The following is a 14,944-nucleotide window of genomic DNA, read 5'->3' on the forward strand; positions in this document are numbered from 1 at the left end:
AGGTTCCGCAGCATTACCAAGCAGTATTTCCGGAAGGCGGACGGGATTCTGGTGATGTACGACATCACGGCCGAGTGCTCCTTCAGGGCGGTGCGGAACTGGATGAGCAGTGTCCAGGTGAGAGCTGGGGTCAGTGGTGGTACCGCTGCCGTGCTGCAGACCAGCTCCAGCGGTCCGGGGGTGATGTTATCCGACGGCCCAGGAGGTCCCGTTGAGCTTAGGAAGATGCATTATCAAGGCAGATGCTACAGGTACTGCCTGTGGCAGTCACTCAGGGACCAGGGGCTTCTTGTTGAAGGTAGCCCATGGAGGGAGGGAGGGCTGTTTCTGTGGCAGGTGCTGGGACCTGCCCAAACGGTCGCGTGTGCCTGTGAGTAGCCTGTGTGCACTGGCAGCATCTCCTAAACACGGTCACATCACACCTCTGCTCAGGCAAGATCTCCTGGTGTCCAGCCCACGCACAGGGAAGGGAGGTGGTGCGGGTGTGCTTAGGCTCAGCTTTGCAGCGTGCATGCCCAGCACTGCGCGCAATCACATCCTGACTCTGCTTTGAGATTTCTAGAGGAGACTGAAATCCTAGTAATAGCTTTTTTCCCCCGCATCCTTTGCTTCAACTTTAACTGTTGGTTTGTTTTTTCTTTTCCATTACATTTGGTGACGGTGCATTAATAGTGTAGTCTGGCCCCCTGCTTTTTATTTCCAAACTCTCACTAGAAGCACTCATCTGTGGCTTGTATCTGCTTGGGGAGACAGAAATACCTGTCTGTATAATTTAACTAAGTTGTGTGTAGGTGACTCAGAGCCAAAAGGAAATTATCAAGGGTGGTTTTGTTTTGATTGTGCTGAGTCTCAACAACCAAGATCTAAGCGAAATGAATAAGCACAGTTTGGAGGCTTCTAATATTATTAACTTCCACACGCCTGTTGCGGGCAAAAAGACCCAAAACACGTGGCTGTTTCTTTGGACTCAAAAAGATCAAAGGTTAAGATTTTCAAAATTAATCAGCCTCTGAAAATCAGGCTTCTTTCAGGAAGGTTAAACTGAACACACAGAAAATCAAAGCACCCGAAATCTGTAACTTTTAATAATCTGTCGTCTTTTCCTTTTTGCTGTCATAGTATTTATTTTGCTTTGAAGCTGTTCAGGTACTGTAAGTCATCCAGGGCAGTCAAGTTTGGAAATAACTTTGAACACAGTTCTGCAATCCTTACTCTGGTGATGTCCTAGTAAGCCAGCGGATCTAGCGGGAGTTTTACCATAGGTGATGGGCTCTGGGAATTGTCTGGGAATAATGGCTCCTACAGAGACCTTACGCAAGAGTTGAAAGTTGCTTGGCTTGCTTGGCCAGTGGATTTTCAGCAAGGGATCGTTGAGTTTAGGACAGCACATCAGACAAACAGTACGGCACATACACACAATGACTGAACTTAACAAGAAGCCCTGCCTGAACTTAAATTCCCAACAGCCTATGGAGCAAACCGGTTTTCTTTAGGCTTCTTGTTTCCCAGAGAGGAACTTATGTTCTGTCTCCCGCCTCTCAGCATCCCAGCTGTACATACCAAACATTTGAAATGCACTCCCATAGTCTGAGCTTCCTTCCACAAATCCCTGGGGCTATTTGAGGAATGGCCCTTTAATGAGCTAAAGGGCCTGATCCTGCTGCCACTGAAGGTCTTGTTTGCATGAGCTGGAACAGGATCTGCTCCAAGGTATTTCCCTCCCTCAACTGAGTCTCTAGGGTGCTTTAATCTGTTTCTTTTGCAGGAAGGTATCGAGGATGGGGCTGTGGTCTTTCTGCTTGGAAATAAAATGGATGCTGCGCAGAGGGAGACCCGGAATGTGCCCAAGGTGGAAGGAGAAAGGCTGGCAAAGGTGTGACTCTGTGCTCTGTTGCTCAGCTTGCCCTGCAGCCTCCCTCCAGCTGTGAGCAGGGCAGCCTGGCTGGCAGGAAGCCCTTCTTGGAGCCATTTCCCAGTATGGTACCTTCCCTCTCCCCTCCCACCCCCTGTTTCTCCAATGTAAACATGTACCAAGGCCCTTCTGGTACAGAGAGGATGAGGTGGCGATGGGCATGGCCCTTGAGGCACGCTCATGTATTTCTCTGGAGGCTTGATGCCTCCTTACAGTGGTGCTCAGTCTTTCTGAGGGGAGCATGCATGGCTGTCTTCCCATTTGAGGACTCCTCCAATGCATGCTCTGCAAAATCGTCCTGCCTCCTTCCTCACTCCCTCCCTCTGCGTGCCCACCGGTACCTTGGCCCCTGGGTCGGGGGAGGCAGGGCTTCTGAGGTGTTCCCCATCTTCCGGACTCCGCAAGACAAAGGTAAGGGAATCCAAGCACCCTGGGCAGATACCCTCTCTTCCCAGATAACAACCCGGGTGTTCCCTTGTGGACACTGGCTGGGCCCCCGGTGCTGAACAAGCATCTCCCTTCACGGGGTTGGTGAGCAGGGTGTGCGCCCCAGCGGGGTGGCAACAGCCACCCTTCTGGCCCCAGCTGCTTATGGCAAAGTTCCCGGTGGTGAGGGTGGGCCAGCTCCCAGGGTGTGGGTGAATGGTGAGGGAGAGCTGGCAGCCAACGTGGGTGCTTGCTGTGCTCTCTGGCAGGAGTACAAGGCTGTCTTCTACGAGTGCAGCGCGATGACTGGCTATAACATCATGGAGCCCATGCTGCACATGGCCAGGTCAGTGGACAAGAGCCGTTGCTCCGGGGTATTTCCCCAGCTGTGGGTAGCTGGTGTGGGCTCTTCTGGGGAATGGGCAGGAAGAGGGGGTTGTCAGAGGCTGACTTTCTGCCATGTCACGAAAAAGACCTGGAGCAATACGCTCTTCCCCCGAGTCTAGGTCCTTGTCTTCTGTGCCTGGAGAGCACCAAGTGTAGACTGGGTGTTATTGCGTGCAAAGCTTCACCTGGCAGAGCTGCCTGTTGCAAGATTAGGAGTTTAATTCAAATATTTCATCACAAACACCTTGTGCACTATCCCTGATTTTAAGTTGGAATTTTCACTTTGAAGTCTGCGTGCATCTCTACGGTTTTTTTTTTTTTCTTCCTTATCTTATTAAGCATTATAGAGAATGTGATATTTTGGTGGTAGTATTTTTAAAGGGCGATAAGACACTTTGTAAGGATTAAGGACATTTGCTCTAAGATTTTTAGTTTTTAAAAAAGCAAGTGGTTTTAAAAAATGTCTTTGAAATCTTGCAAGAAAAAGTATCCTTTTGTTTTCTTCTATCCCTTCACTTCCTGCTGCAACATCTCTGTTAAATTCACAGCAGGACCTAGCTGTTCATTAACTGAGATGATTTACTTACAGCTAGGTAAATCACAACTTCCATAGCATATGCCTTCAGCGTGCTTTATCACCATGCTGCTGCCTGAGATGGCCGAGACAGGTGAAGCAAACAGCCCGGGATTCTGCCATCGGTGTGGGACTTTGAGAATAAGGCACAGACCACTCGCACCCCGGTCTGGTGCTCTGACTACCAAGCCATGCTGTCCCCGCTTGTATCTGTCCAGTCTCGTTCCCTGTTCCCTGGAAATTCATGCTCGTTTTCTGTGTGTGGTTTATCTAGTTACAGACCTGTCTCTTCCAGAGAAGCCTGGTCTTTGGGCTGGATGTTTTTTACAATTCTAAATGTCCCCGGCTGATGGGGAGCAAAGGGCAGAGCCAAATGCCTCAGCAGGAAGATCTCAGTAACAGGATTGTGTTCTTGTTCTGTGCTGCTTGTTCCAGGTTGCTGACAGCACAAGAAGACAGGCAGAGGGAGAATGCCCTGCAGCTGGAAGATATCAGCAGGAGGAAAGGGTGCTGCACCTAAGGCACATCAACGTGTCAACAAGAGACGTGTACCAACACTATTCCGTGAAGCTGGGGTTCCTTTCAAGCAAGCCAAACCTGATGGTGTCAGCTCGGCAGAGACTTGGGGAAGCTGAAGCTTTTCCCCATCTGGGAATTTCAAGCCACTAAATCAGGCCAAATTGTGCATATGATCTGCCCTGTTCCATTTCCAGCTTGGCACACAGCCCTGGTCTCTGAAGGCCTCTGCTTCCTGGGGGAAATTTGGCTGGTCTTGGCTAATTGCACGAACCGAGCCTTCCGTCCGGAGAGTTTGCTGCCCTGTGAAAGGATGAAGTCTTGTTCCTTCTTTTTCTGGCAAAGAAGTGGCCAAGCAGCAGAGAGCAGAGGATGCAGTGGGTGCTGTGTTAAATATAATTGTAGTGTAACAGGTAAAGAAATTATTTTAAATTGGGGCTAGCTCTAGGTAGCGATCCATCCATCTCAAAGTGCAGCATCTCTTGGTTCCATAAGAGCAGAGCCCCGCGGAAAGCCTGCTCTTGTGGTAAGCAGGAAAACCTCCAGCGGTTCCTGTAAGATCTGGATCAGGCCCTGTATTTACTGTGAAATTAAGATCTGGATCAGGCCCTGTATTTACTGTGAAATTTGTTTTGACTTACCAAAATTGTAGTTTACTCATTCCCTATGTGGATAATAATTTGTATGGATAAAATGAGTCATCCTGACGGTTTTTTCCCTTTGTTACCCTAATGGACCTTGTCACTGTCCCTCTCTTACTGTTTACAGAACACAGAGCAGTTGCCCAGGGACTCGCAGGCGCTGGCATGTGCTGCTGATTCATGACCCCTTGCAGGAGCTGTGCTGTACGTACTAGGGGGTTGTATTATAGCCTGTTTTAAGGCTGAACACTGCCTGTTTCCTCCCATTCTCTTCTTTCCTGAAAAATCTCCAGCAACTAGGAGGAAGCACCTGCAGTACTGGAAGATCCCACCCCGCTAGCCCGACCACAGTGCTTTCCAGTGGGCTGGAAGCACAGGGCAGCTGCGGGTGCGAAAGGTGTGGAGCAAGGTGTTCTCTCTTGCGGTGACCTTGTGCAGTAACCTCGCTGTGCCAAGGAAGGGCCTGAGGAAGAGCAGGACTGAACCTGTTCCCATCGGGAAGGGGCCTCCTTGGCACTGAGTGGGGGGGCATGGCAGGGCAAGGAGAGGCGTGGGCTGCGGTGGAACTGATGCCTGAAGCTGCCTCTCAGCACAGCTGCTGCCGTGCCTGCGCACCATGCACTCTCTGCGCTGGCATGCTTGCTGTGTTGTAGCTCGGTTGCTCTTAAAGCCTTGTGGGACTAAGTGAGCTTTTTTTGTGATGCCCTGTTCCCTTTTGTCGTTGAGCCTGTTTCTGTATGTGACTTTGACGTTCTAGGCGCGTGACGTGATGCTGCAGCCGTGTCGCAGCCCCCCTCAGCAGGAGAGGGAAGGTCTGTGTTTATCCACTGTCTTTCCTCTCTTGGGATAAGGCGGTTACTCTCAATAGCTGCTTACTCCACCAACGTCTCTGGGAATCTCGCATGCAGGAAAACTGCTCTGAGTCACCTACAGCCCATCAGTGTTACACAAAATTTCCATGGTTCCTCCCAGTGCCTGTAACTTCCTCTTTCCTATCAGGAGTATTCCTCTGGAAGAGCAGGATTCCTGACTAAAAGGAATAGCTAAAAGCGGCAAGCCCTGCTCGGTCCTTACTGCTGGCTGGCTGTGGTTCACGCTGTGTTTAACTGCAGTAACGCCTTCCAGAGACTGGGAATCAGAAAGTTAAAGAGGTCCAGAAGGAAGCGGGGCAGCTGGTGTGGAGCCAGCAGTAACCCCAGCAGCGCTGCCAGTGGAACTGCCTGTGCTCGCAAGAGTGATGTTTGGCAAGGGAAATCCTCTCTCTTTTCAGAAAACACCTGTAACCTGAACACAGATGTGGCTTTCTGCCTTTCTAGCCAGGGTGGGTGTGAAGGAGCACAGGCGCTGACCCCTGCTGCACAGGGCAAGCCCACCACCTGAGCTGGGGGAGCTGCTGTCAGTGGTTCCTCTGCATCATGCTCCAGCGGCACGTTAATACGGAGTGGTGCTGACCAAGAACTGGCATCTTTGGTTGGGGCACATCAGAAATGCTCATGGTTACGTACCTGCAGCAGCAGGACTTGGGAAGTTGCTGCAGAAGGAAGAGAGCAGTAGCCACTCTGCTGTGGTGGTCTGAACGTGCACCTCCCATGCCGTGTACAGAGACAAAGGTGTAAAATACAGCTGACACAAATTTGGGCCGGTCTATGTATTGCCTTTATCAGCGCTGTCATATTGCAACAGCAAGAACTACCACGTGTTGTTTTTTTTATGTACAGCCTTAAGCATGTTTTCTTAGTGTGCAAGCAGAGTACAGGCAATAAAGAAACACTGTCTTACAAATGGCTGCGTTGAGAGATTTTGTTTTTTTTCAGGCACTGCAGAAGATTCAGCCTTCTTTTTTCAGTCGCCGATTGTAGCACAACCTCCCCTTCTCGCTGCTCAGGAGGTGCCGAGAAGCCTGTCTCTCATGGTGGTACACATGGGAGGTTTGTAAGCTGGGAGAGAGTTGTTTGGGAACCCATGTCTTAGAGGCAGCACAGGAGCAAAATTCCTCTCCAGTCTTATTTTTTTTACCTCTTTCAAGCAGCCAGAATCCAGGTGATCAGGGAAGGAAGAGCAGGGAGGCGAAAAAGGGGAGATGCTTCTCCAGTCTGGGGGGAGTGCAGTGCTTTCAGAGAGGGCAAGTTCTCACCTTGTACCTGTATTTGTAGAACCAAACATTTGTTTTAATAATTTGCCATGCATATTTTTCACTAGAGTTAAGAGTTTGGTCGCTTTTAATCCTTGTGCCCTGGCATGGCTCCAGCTGCATGTTTGTGCATTACTGAACTAATCTCTCTGCAGCTTTGACAAAAGGAATTATTACTCATTTCCCCTGCTATAAGTTGATACCGCACAAGTAGCTCATTGTAACGTCTTTTTTTAGCAGGAACAGGGTGGACTTTTGTTTCAGCCATGACAAAGCGGCATGGCGTTTGAGCAGGTTGCGCTTGGACAACAGTCAGCACCAGGGCAGGTTTTATTACTGGATGTTCTTTTGTTGTCTCTCTGCACAATATTTAAATGTCCTGTTGGAAGACGCAGACACATACAGTCTAGAGGGGCACGTTGTTAGTTTTTAAACGTGTCTGATACCAGATCCAAGTTAGACCAAAAATCCTAATTGTACTACATCCCCCCCGTTTTTGTCAGAATCTCTCCTGCCTCTAAATGAATGGAAGCCCTGGGAGCAGCCACTCTTCACAAGTGACTGCTGGAAACCACGGTGTAAATAAACAAGCAAACAACGGGGATGTCCTGAGGTGGCATGAGATGAGGGAGGAGGCAAAATAGACTCTGCCTGGGGGCTTATTCCTGCCCTGTATTGGCTGCAGTCTCTGAGGGGACAGGTGACTTTTTGTACATTACCTGTGTAAGAGATTTTGGAATTGTTATCACAAGAAGGCACTTTTCTTATAGCTTGAGAAGCCTTATCCTGGCACATGCAGGGGTGCAGCTGTGTATACAATCAGATCTAGGGGCAAAGGTGAAAAAAACAGCTGCTGTGATAAGCAGCCATGGTCCCACCAAGCTCTGCAGGCAGGCAAAGGGACTCCGCACTGCCTTGCCTTGCCTTGCCTTCGACTTGGTCTCTTTCATGTTGATATGCCAGGGATAAGCACAACAGGATTACCCTGACAGCCTCTCATTGAAAAGCCAAAACAGAGCTAAAGAGAGCACATTAAGCCACAGTGTTAAGTTCAAAGCTTTCCCACAGAACAAATGCAGGGATCGCAATGGTTTGGAATGCTGTTTTCCTCTACCTTTTTGACCCCAGCAGCCTGAATTCCAAGGGACGGTTTCGGTTTATACACATTTAATCAGTTCCTGTTATGGTGATTATGGTGTCTCACACACATTATTTTCTGCCCTGACACCTTCTGTTTGTGTCTCTTTATGTTCCTTTCACTTGTTCATTGCTTAGTCCGTATATATTGGCCAAATACTTAAGCTCCAAGTATAACAGTATCTCATAGCTCATGCTATATACCTTTAAATGCTCATGGTGGAAATCTCCTGCCCCGTGCCAACAGATGCACAGCCCTGCAGCTCAGAGCTTCGTTAGCTCCTTGAGCCGCCGTCAGTCATCAGTCTGCTGTTACCTAGCTGGCTGTTTATGAGTCACACAGCAATTTCAGTTGGCGCAGCTACAACAATCCAGCTCCGAACTCTTCAGGCCTGCGAGGCATGTTTCACACGCCTATCAAACCATGCGGTGTAATAAGGGCCCGATCCCACAAACACAAGCAGAGCTGTGCGCTGCTGCCCAAATGACTAGTCTGCAGGAGACCTGACCAGGGGAAAATTAGGGTTTTTTTCAAGGTAAACATGTATCTCCAGTAAACATACGTTACTCCAGTAACAAGCTGAGGGGTGGGATGCTGGGTGTCCTGTGTGTCTCTCCTTTACCTGCAGGCCTTGCCAAGCACAGGCAGTACTTGTGCCTAATTGTGCCCGTTTGCTGGCCTCGCTGTTCTCTGAACTCCTGAATTACCAAGCTGATTATAGTGCTTAGCTATACGTTAAATAAATATACGTTAAACAAATCTGTGCACAAGGCGTAGGGCAAACTGACTCTTGTAAAGTGACGAATGAAGCCCCAGGAGGATGGGGAACAAAGAACGGATGGGGAAAAGAACGCCATTATCTAAATTGTGCAGAAGGAAGTCTCCAAGTGAGGAAGCTCTGGCTGCAAGAGATGAGCTGGCAAAATGCTGCGACTTGCAGAGAATTCGTTGAAAGAAGGACAAAGGTAATTGTGGCAGTGGGACATCGCGGCCTCCGACTCAGATAGCCCCTGAGAGCGGGCAAACCCTGCTGGGGAGTGTGCGGAGTTAGTAGAAGCTTCAGTGGTGCTGTCTGAGGGTGCGTGCTGGTTTGCATTGGAAGCGAGCGACGTGCAACCAGTCCTGTGCGCGACTGAAAACGAGTGTAACGTGCTACGATGTGCAAGTAACGCGCACCCCGAGCAGCTCGGCGCCATGCCCGCACCCAGCGCTGCTGCTCGACGCTCTGCTGCTGCGGCGCGGCCTGTGAGGCGCATCCCCAGCCGTGCCGGGACCCCGCTGCGTCCTGCTCTGCCACCCGCTCTGCGAGCGGTGCGACGGCTGTAACGGCGCCGTGCGGCCCCGCTGAGCGCTGGGCCCTGCGGGGCTCGGCTCGGGCTGGCCCCACGGGCTGCCGTGCCCGCTGCAGGCCGGCGCGGGGGCGGAGGGGGCGGCTGGGCCGAGCGCTGAGGCGGAGGAAACGCGGGTCCCGCCGCGGCCTGGTCCCTGCGCGCCCCGCGGCCGGGCTGAGGTAACGGCAGGCCGGGCCCTGCGCCCGTCGGGGGTCCTACCGTACCGGGCGGAAAGCTCCGGCGCCTCCATTACGGAGAGCGGCACCCCGAGCTCGGGCCCGCTGCGGCACTGGGGAGGCCGGCGCGGTGCCCGCAGCCCCGGGGCGGCCCGTGGCGAGCGGCGGCCCCAGGTGCCGTGCCGTGCCGTGCCGTGCCGTGCCTCAGGGCCCGGGGAACGCGGGGAGGCCCCGCCCCGCCCCGCCCCGCCGCGGCCCGGCCCGGCCCGGCCCTGCCCTGCCCCCCACAGCGTGAGGCGCGCCGCGCGCTCCGGTCCGCCGCGGCTCTGCGGAGGGTGAGGCGGGAGCGGCGCAGCCCGGCATGGCGGCGGCCGGGGGGGAAGGGGCCGCGGGCGGCCGGGCGGGGAGGGCGGGGGGCGGCGGGGGCTGCGGGCGGCAGCCCCGGGGGAGAACAGGCGCTGCCGCGGGGCCGGGCTCCGGGCTCAGCCGCCGGACTCTCAGGCGGCGGGAGCGGCCGCCCCCTCGGCGTTGCAGCTCCTCAGCGGCCCCGGGCGGCGTCACCGCGCTTGGCTTCGGCGGTTTGTTTTGTTAAATCAGTGTTTTAACCTGTTGCGGGTGCGTGTGTGTGCATATGTGTGTGTGTGTGTGTCTATGTGTGCGTGTGTGTGTGTGTCAGCAGCCCTGCCCGGCCCGCGCCGTGGGACGCTGCTCCCCGCGCTGCCCTGATCTCCTGTCACGGTGTTTATCTCCCTTTGCCTTTGGTCCTGGCCCGTCTCCCCGGTGTAGGAGGAAGGCCTGGCCTCCCAGGTGGGCTTGTAGGGCCCGCGGAGGCGGGGGAGGGGAAGGGCCAGCCCTCCTTCGCCACAGAATCCCACCAGACCCAGGCGGTGTGCCGCTTCCTTCATTTTCTGGAAGCCGGATCAGGTGGGAAGGTGATGGCCATGGGTTATTGTGCGGCAGCGCTGCTTGCCATCATGAGCCTGTCCCGCTGGCCTTTGCTCTGTGTCATCCTGTGAAGGACATAAATGCTGTAAATTTGAAAAGCCCCAACTCTTGCGGAGGGCTTTTGTAACCAACCTGGTGCAGTATCCTGTTGAATTTTAGCAATGATGCACCTTTATTTCAGGCTGCTCTGTAGCATCCCTTAAACTACGTGCTTTGTTTCCTTTGTCCCCCTGCAGTGCTTGCTGGCTTGCTCTGAGATTTCACGTAGTGTCCGCTCAAACAAGCTTTTATTAAAATGGCATCACCCATCAGAGGTCATGCCCAGCGGTGGCCTTTTGTTGGAACAGTTTTGAAACAAGTCCCTGTTGCCAAAACGCGTTTCCTTCACCATCTGCGAGGCCACTGCCTGGGTTCTTAGGGAAGCTTTTGGTGTGAGGGGATATCTACCTCCTGGTGGTGCTGAGGCTGAAGAGCCCTGGGCATGTCACCAGTCAGGCAATGGTCCATCGCAGTCCTCCTGTGCAAGTTGCTGCTACCAAAGGTGACAGCCTGTGGTGGAGGGAGCAGAGCACCTGCCTCTTCTGAGCTGTTGTTGAGCTCAGCAGAAATTAGAAAAGCTGATGCAGAAGTATCTGGCGTATTCAGATTCTCTGAAGGGCTTTGTGTGCCTGGGACAGGCAGTTCCCAATCTGCAAATTGTTGGAAGCTGGGTAATGTCTGGGGCAGCGTCACTTACGCTTTACTTGAGGCATCTGGTGACAGGTCCCCACCAAAATCGTGGTGCTGGTTTGCAAAGGTGGGTCTAGGCTCTGGTTTGCTACGGTTGCTCTTAGGTGCCGGTACTTGGGAGTTGGATGTCCTGGCTGAAAGCTTCGGTCATGCGTCAGAGGAGTCAGCCGCTTTTGAGCTCCTCCATGTAACTATCCTGAAGTCATGTCGTTGTTCTGTAGTTTCCTGATGATGTCCTTGGGTTCCTGACCTGCATGCCTTTCTGTCCATATGCTGTGTTTCTGCAAAAAGCATGGTTTATTCCACACTGGTGCATATATTGATTGGCCTGTGGCTCTCTCTCAGTAATGGCTTGCCTTCTTGGTGGAGTTCTTCTGCAGTGGAGGAGAAAGACTTCCCCAGTTGCCTGGTAAAAGTCTGGGCAGTCCCTGCTGTATGTTGACTCCAGTAAACAATAAGAGCACACCTTTTCTATGTGCTTGAGATAATGTCACTCTTGTGACATCTCATTTTACTCTGGAGTCCAAGGTGGTTAGTCTGTCCTGCAGTATGTTTTGTGGGAGCTTAACAGTCACGTTTTCTTTGTCCTGTCTCAAGGCAGGCGTGTTAAAGGGGGTTTGTTCTTAGTGCAGAGAGCAGAGCACCAAGTACGAGGAACTTTGACAGCCCAGCTGGGGCTGTGGCTCTCCTCTTGGATCTAAGACAAAAACTGTCTTCTGAGTAAGCAGGGAATACCCACCCAAGAAGATTTTTCCCCAGTGCTTTAGCTTCCCAGCCTGCTTGTGCAGAAGGGAAGTCTTATGCCAGTTTGGAAGTGGGCAGGACTCTGAGGCTTCTCTTCAAGTACTGTGAGGCACATACAGCCAAAATCTTGGCTCTGTGAAGGGTATTTTTGGTGCAGCTTCCTAAAGTTTATGTTGATGGGTGTGAGATTCTTCGGCAAGGGGTTGGAAGAAAGCTGCTTGTATTCCCTTATCAAGCAAAAATGCTAGGTGGGAGTGGCTGATGGAGTGCTATCTATCCCTGTTCGGAAGTTTCCAGCAGGCGTATTAGATTATTCCCAGCTAATAAAAGTTGTAGCACAGCTCTAGCTGTTCCCATTGCACATACACAGACCAGGCAACAACTCTCTTGCTCGTGAGACAGCCCTGCAGCAGCTGACTGATGAGCTATGTCTCCTCTAGTTGAGTCATCGCACAGGTAAATTTACTCATTGCTTCTACAGAGTTTGGCTTCTGCTCTAAGGAGTGTGTTGGGCTACTTGTTATGCATAGGAGGAGAATATGTGTTTACATGTATTTTACATGTAACATCTCTGTCGCTGTAAATGCTTGTATGTGGCAGACCGTCCTGCCTGATGTTTCCAGCTGGTTTGGTCACCTATAAAGCAATCATGCTGTCACTTTCCTTGTGCCTTGTTTTTCTTGTTTTCTTGTTTTTCTTGTGCCTCCTGTTTAAGACAGAAGCTTAGAAAAATAAAGGTAAGTACACTGACTCTGAAAAACAAAAAGGGGGAGCTTTGCTTTTTGATGTCCCAGTCTACTGCTGCTATCCCCAGTGGCCTCATCAGTCTTGCTCTTGAAACCTCCTGAGAAGATGCTCTCCTGCTCCCCACCTCTCCTCTCTCCAGGGCTCGGCACTGGGCTATCTCCAGCTCTCCCTGTGGGTGCGCACCGACTGCTGAGGTCATGGAAAGCCTGAGGGAGGGTGACTCCTGGAAGTCACAGCTCATCTCAGCTTCCCTGGCTGTGAGGAACAGAAACCTTAAGTCTCTGTGGTTGTTTGAAAACCTTCAAGGTACTGAAGGTGAAGACCAGGTCTCAGTCCATCTCGCTTGCTCATCCTGCCTTTCAGACCCTGAACATGATTTTCCTTTGGCCACAGCAAAGCCAAAATGGGATGAACAGTGGCACTGTTTGTAAAATCGTCCCATTTTCCCCTTCATTTTTGCACATGCATTTTGGCAGAGCTTTCCTCCAGGGTGGTGACCATCTTCCCAACCTGTGAGAAACGTGCTTTTCCCTGCTACCTCATGCCTGCAGCCAGGGTGTGGAGGGAGAAATGAGGAACTGAGGAACGGCAGGGCTGGGGCATGGGGAGGAGGTGTTTTGTCAGTTCTGCGGAGAGCACCTCATACCATCCTTCCCCATGGCACAGGTCCTGTTCGCTGCTAGCCCCTCCTGGCAAGGATTAGCACTGTAAGAGCAGCGTTGCTGCTGAGCATCTCTCTCACCCTGCCTGCCGTGTGATCTCAGCAGCCTGGCATCCCAGGGAATGAATTCAGTCAGTCCTGTTGGTCCTGCATCCTGGCTGCTGCACAGTAATAAGACTCTTGGCAGAATGAGCAGGAGGATAGTTACCATTTTGCACTCCTGGCATTGCATGGCAAAGAAAGAGGTGTGTTCGGCAGCCTGGGCTGCGTTTGTGTGTAATCAGCTTGGTCCGTGTTTCTAACCCGAGTTCCCTTTGCTGGTCGGGGGGTTACGGCTCTCCAGTCCGAGCTGGGAAATGCTGTGCAGCTCGGCAAGTCCATTTCTGGCAGAAGTGCAGTAGGCTCAGCGCGGGACTGAAAGCGTAGTCAGCTCCTCTGTGGAGGGGTACAATCATGAGTAGCTGCTAGTGGTGGCAGGATACTGGTCTAGTGGGAGAAGCAGGGGCAGTCAGGAATTGTGCTCTGTGGAGGTCAGTGGAGGCATCCTTGGCAGCTCTGTAATACAAGTGTATGACTTACCAGCGTAGCTGGAGTATGATCAGTGGATTCTTTGACTTCTTCACTAATGAGATCCAGTTAAAAAGGGGACCAAATGTGGTCTGAGGTAGGAATTTCTGGGGAAGAGGTTTTTGTTTTGTGTGAAGTGGATCATGTTCTGAGCCTTGCTAACCTGTTATCTGCCAGAGCAACAGCCACGATGCCTGTGTGGTTGTTTTCAGGGAGTGCTCTGATCCTCAGTGACCACCACACTGCAACAAATACAATAAAGAAAATAAGGGGGAAGGACTGTTTTGGTCAAATTTATAGAGTGAGCCAGTTGGCAGATGCCATTTCTGGCACGTCAGCCAGTGAGTGGGACTTCTGGTGTGCTGGACAGGGCAGGAGTGAGTCATGGCTTGTGAATGTCAGTTTTTCTTCCTAGCTTTAGTGGAATCCAGAAGGGAGGAATTCATATCCCACATTTCCCCCACGCAGTGCCCTGGAAACAGAGGTGACTTGTTGTTTTTCTTCATGGTCGCTGTGAGCTGCCTGCAGAGCTCCCAGGGAGGCGGTGGGCAGCTGCGTGTGCAGTCACGGCAGTGTACAGCGAGCGGGCAAGCCGGGCACGGGGACACGTGTGTGGCAAGCACTGCCTTGGAGCGGCCAGCGCTGGAGCAAGGAGGGGTCTCAGCTGTGTGTGGCGAGTGCTGGGATCAAGGGCCGTGCCCATGGGAAAGTGTTGGGCTTCGTGCTTGGGGGTTCGGCTGTTGTAGCATAGAAGGGATGGGTCCAGTCCCGTGTGGAACTACAGCTGGCTGACTAGTTGAGCTGCCTGCGAGCTCCTGTTGGCAGCGGCAGGTCCCCCCGGCTGTAAGGGGTGGCCCTCTTCCATCGTCACTGCGAGTCTGGGCTTAGGTGGGGTCTGCCAGAGGTGAGGTGGGGGGTTTGATGTGGGCTCCGATTTACCTTGCCCAGTCAGAGTGGTTTTGGAGGGATAAATTTCCCATTATTGGGAGGACCTGTGTCTATATTTGGGGAGTGGGAAGTGGCGGGCTGGTTTCTGTGCCTCTGAGTCCCAGTTTGCTGGTTTTTTCCTCATCTTGAGTGGGGAAATAGTACAGGCTTTGCGCCGAGCTCCTGTGCTGTACATGGGGAATGAGGCTGTGCTCAGCCTCGCAGATGGGCTCTGCAGACTAACAAAAGCTGCTCTGTCCATTGTGCGCTGCCCAGGGCTTACCTCCAGTGTGTGCAGTGTGGCCCCAGACTGGAGGGAAGGGAACTGAAACCATTGTGCTTACAGCAGGAGAAAAATCCCGGTGGCTGACTTCACCAGACCATTTATTTAC

General features: G+C 52.3%; 2 protein-coding genes and 1 long non-coding RNA gene across 8 annotated transcripts in view; 2 read left to right on the forward strand and 1 right to left on the reverse strand.

Annotated features, from left to right (window-relative positions):
• Positions 1 to 6,238, forward strand: part of CRACR2B (calcium release activated channel regulator 2B) — a 39,755-nt gene extending 33,517 nt beyond the window's left edge. Inside the window, exons 15-18 of the mRNA XM_014282848.3 lie at positions 3 to 117; positions 1,766 to 1,873; positions 2,608 to 2,684; positions 3,735 to 6,238. Of these exons, the coding sequence (XP_014138323.3) occupies positions 3 to 117; positions 1,766 to 1,873; positions 2,608 to 2,684; positions 3,735 to 3,819 (385 nt within the window). The 3' untranslated portion in view covers positions 3,820 to 6,238. The remainder of the gene's footprint in view (positions 1 to 2; positions 118 to 1,765; positions 1,874 to 2,607; positions 2,685 to 3,734) is intronic.
• On the reverse strand, positions 6,090 to 9,458 carry LOC129736900 (uncharacterized). Of its 2 annotated transcripts, none has more exons than XR_008734066.1 (2): positions 9,281 to 9,458; positions 6,090 to 6,966 (listed from the first exon to the last, which is right to left on the reverse strand). It is a non-coding gene; the product is annotated as an uncharacterized LOC129736900 (long non-coding RNA). The 2 variants fall into 2 exon arrangements; XR_008734065.1 differs by having other exon boundaries at positions 6,090 to 6,597; positions 9,281 to 9,435.
• Positions 8,524 to 14,944, forward strand: part of CD151 (CD151 molecule (Raph blood group)) — a 36,874-nt gene continuing 30,453 nt past the window's right edge. For 2 of the 5 annotated variants that reach the window (XM_055721541.1, XM_055721535.1), the window contains exon 1: positions 9,469 to 9,567. The gene's annotated coding sequence lies outside the window, so the exon portion shown is untranslated. Of the gene's footprint in view, positions 8,691 to 8,755; positions 9,236 to 9,468; positions 9,568 to 10,965; positions 12,107 to 14,944 lie in introns of those variants that run through there. The other 3 variants (XM_055721537.1, XM_055721540.1, XM_055721538.1) reach the window with 3 other exon arrangements.

The sequence above is a fragment of the Falco cherrug genome, chromosome 10 (genome assembly GCF_023634085.1).
Source record: "Falco cherrug isolate bFalChe1 chromosome 10, bFalChe1.pri, whole genome shotgun sequence".
NCBI classification, from domain to species: Eukaryota; Metazoa; Chordata; class Aves; order Falconiformes; family Falconidae; genus Falco; species Falco cherrug.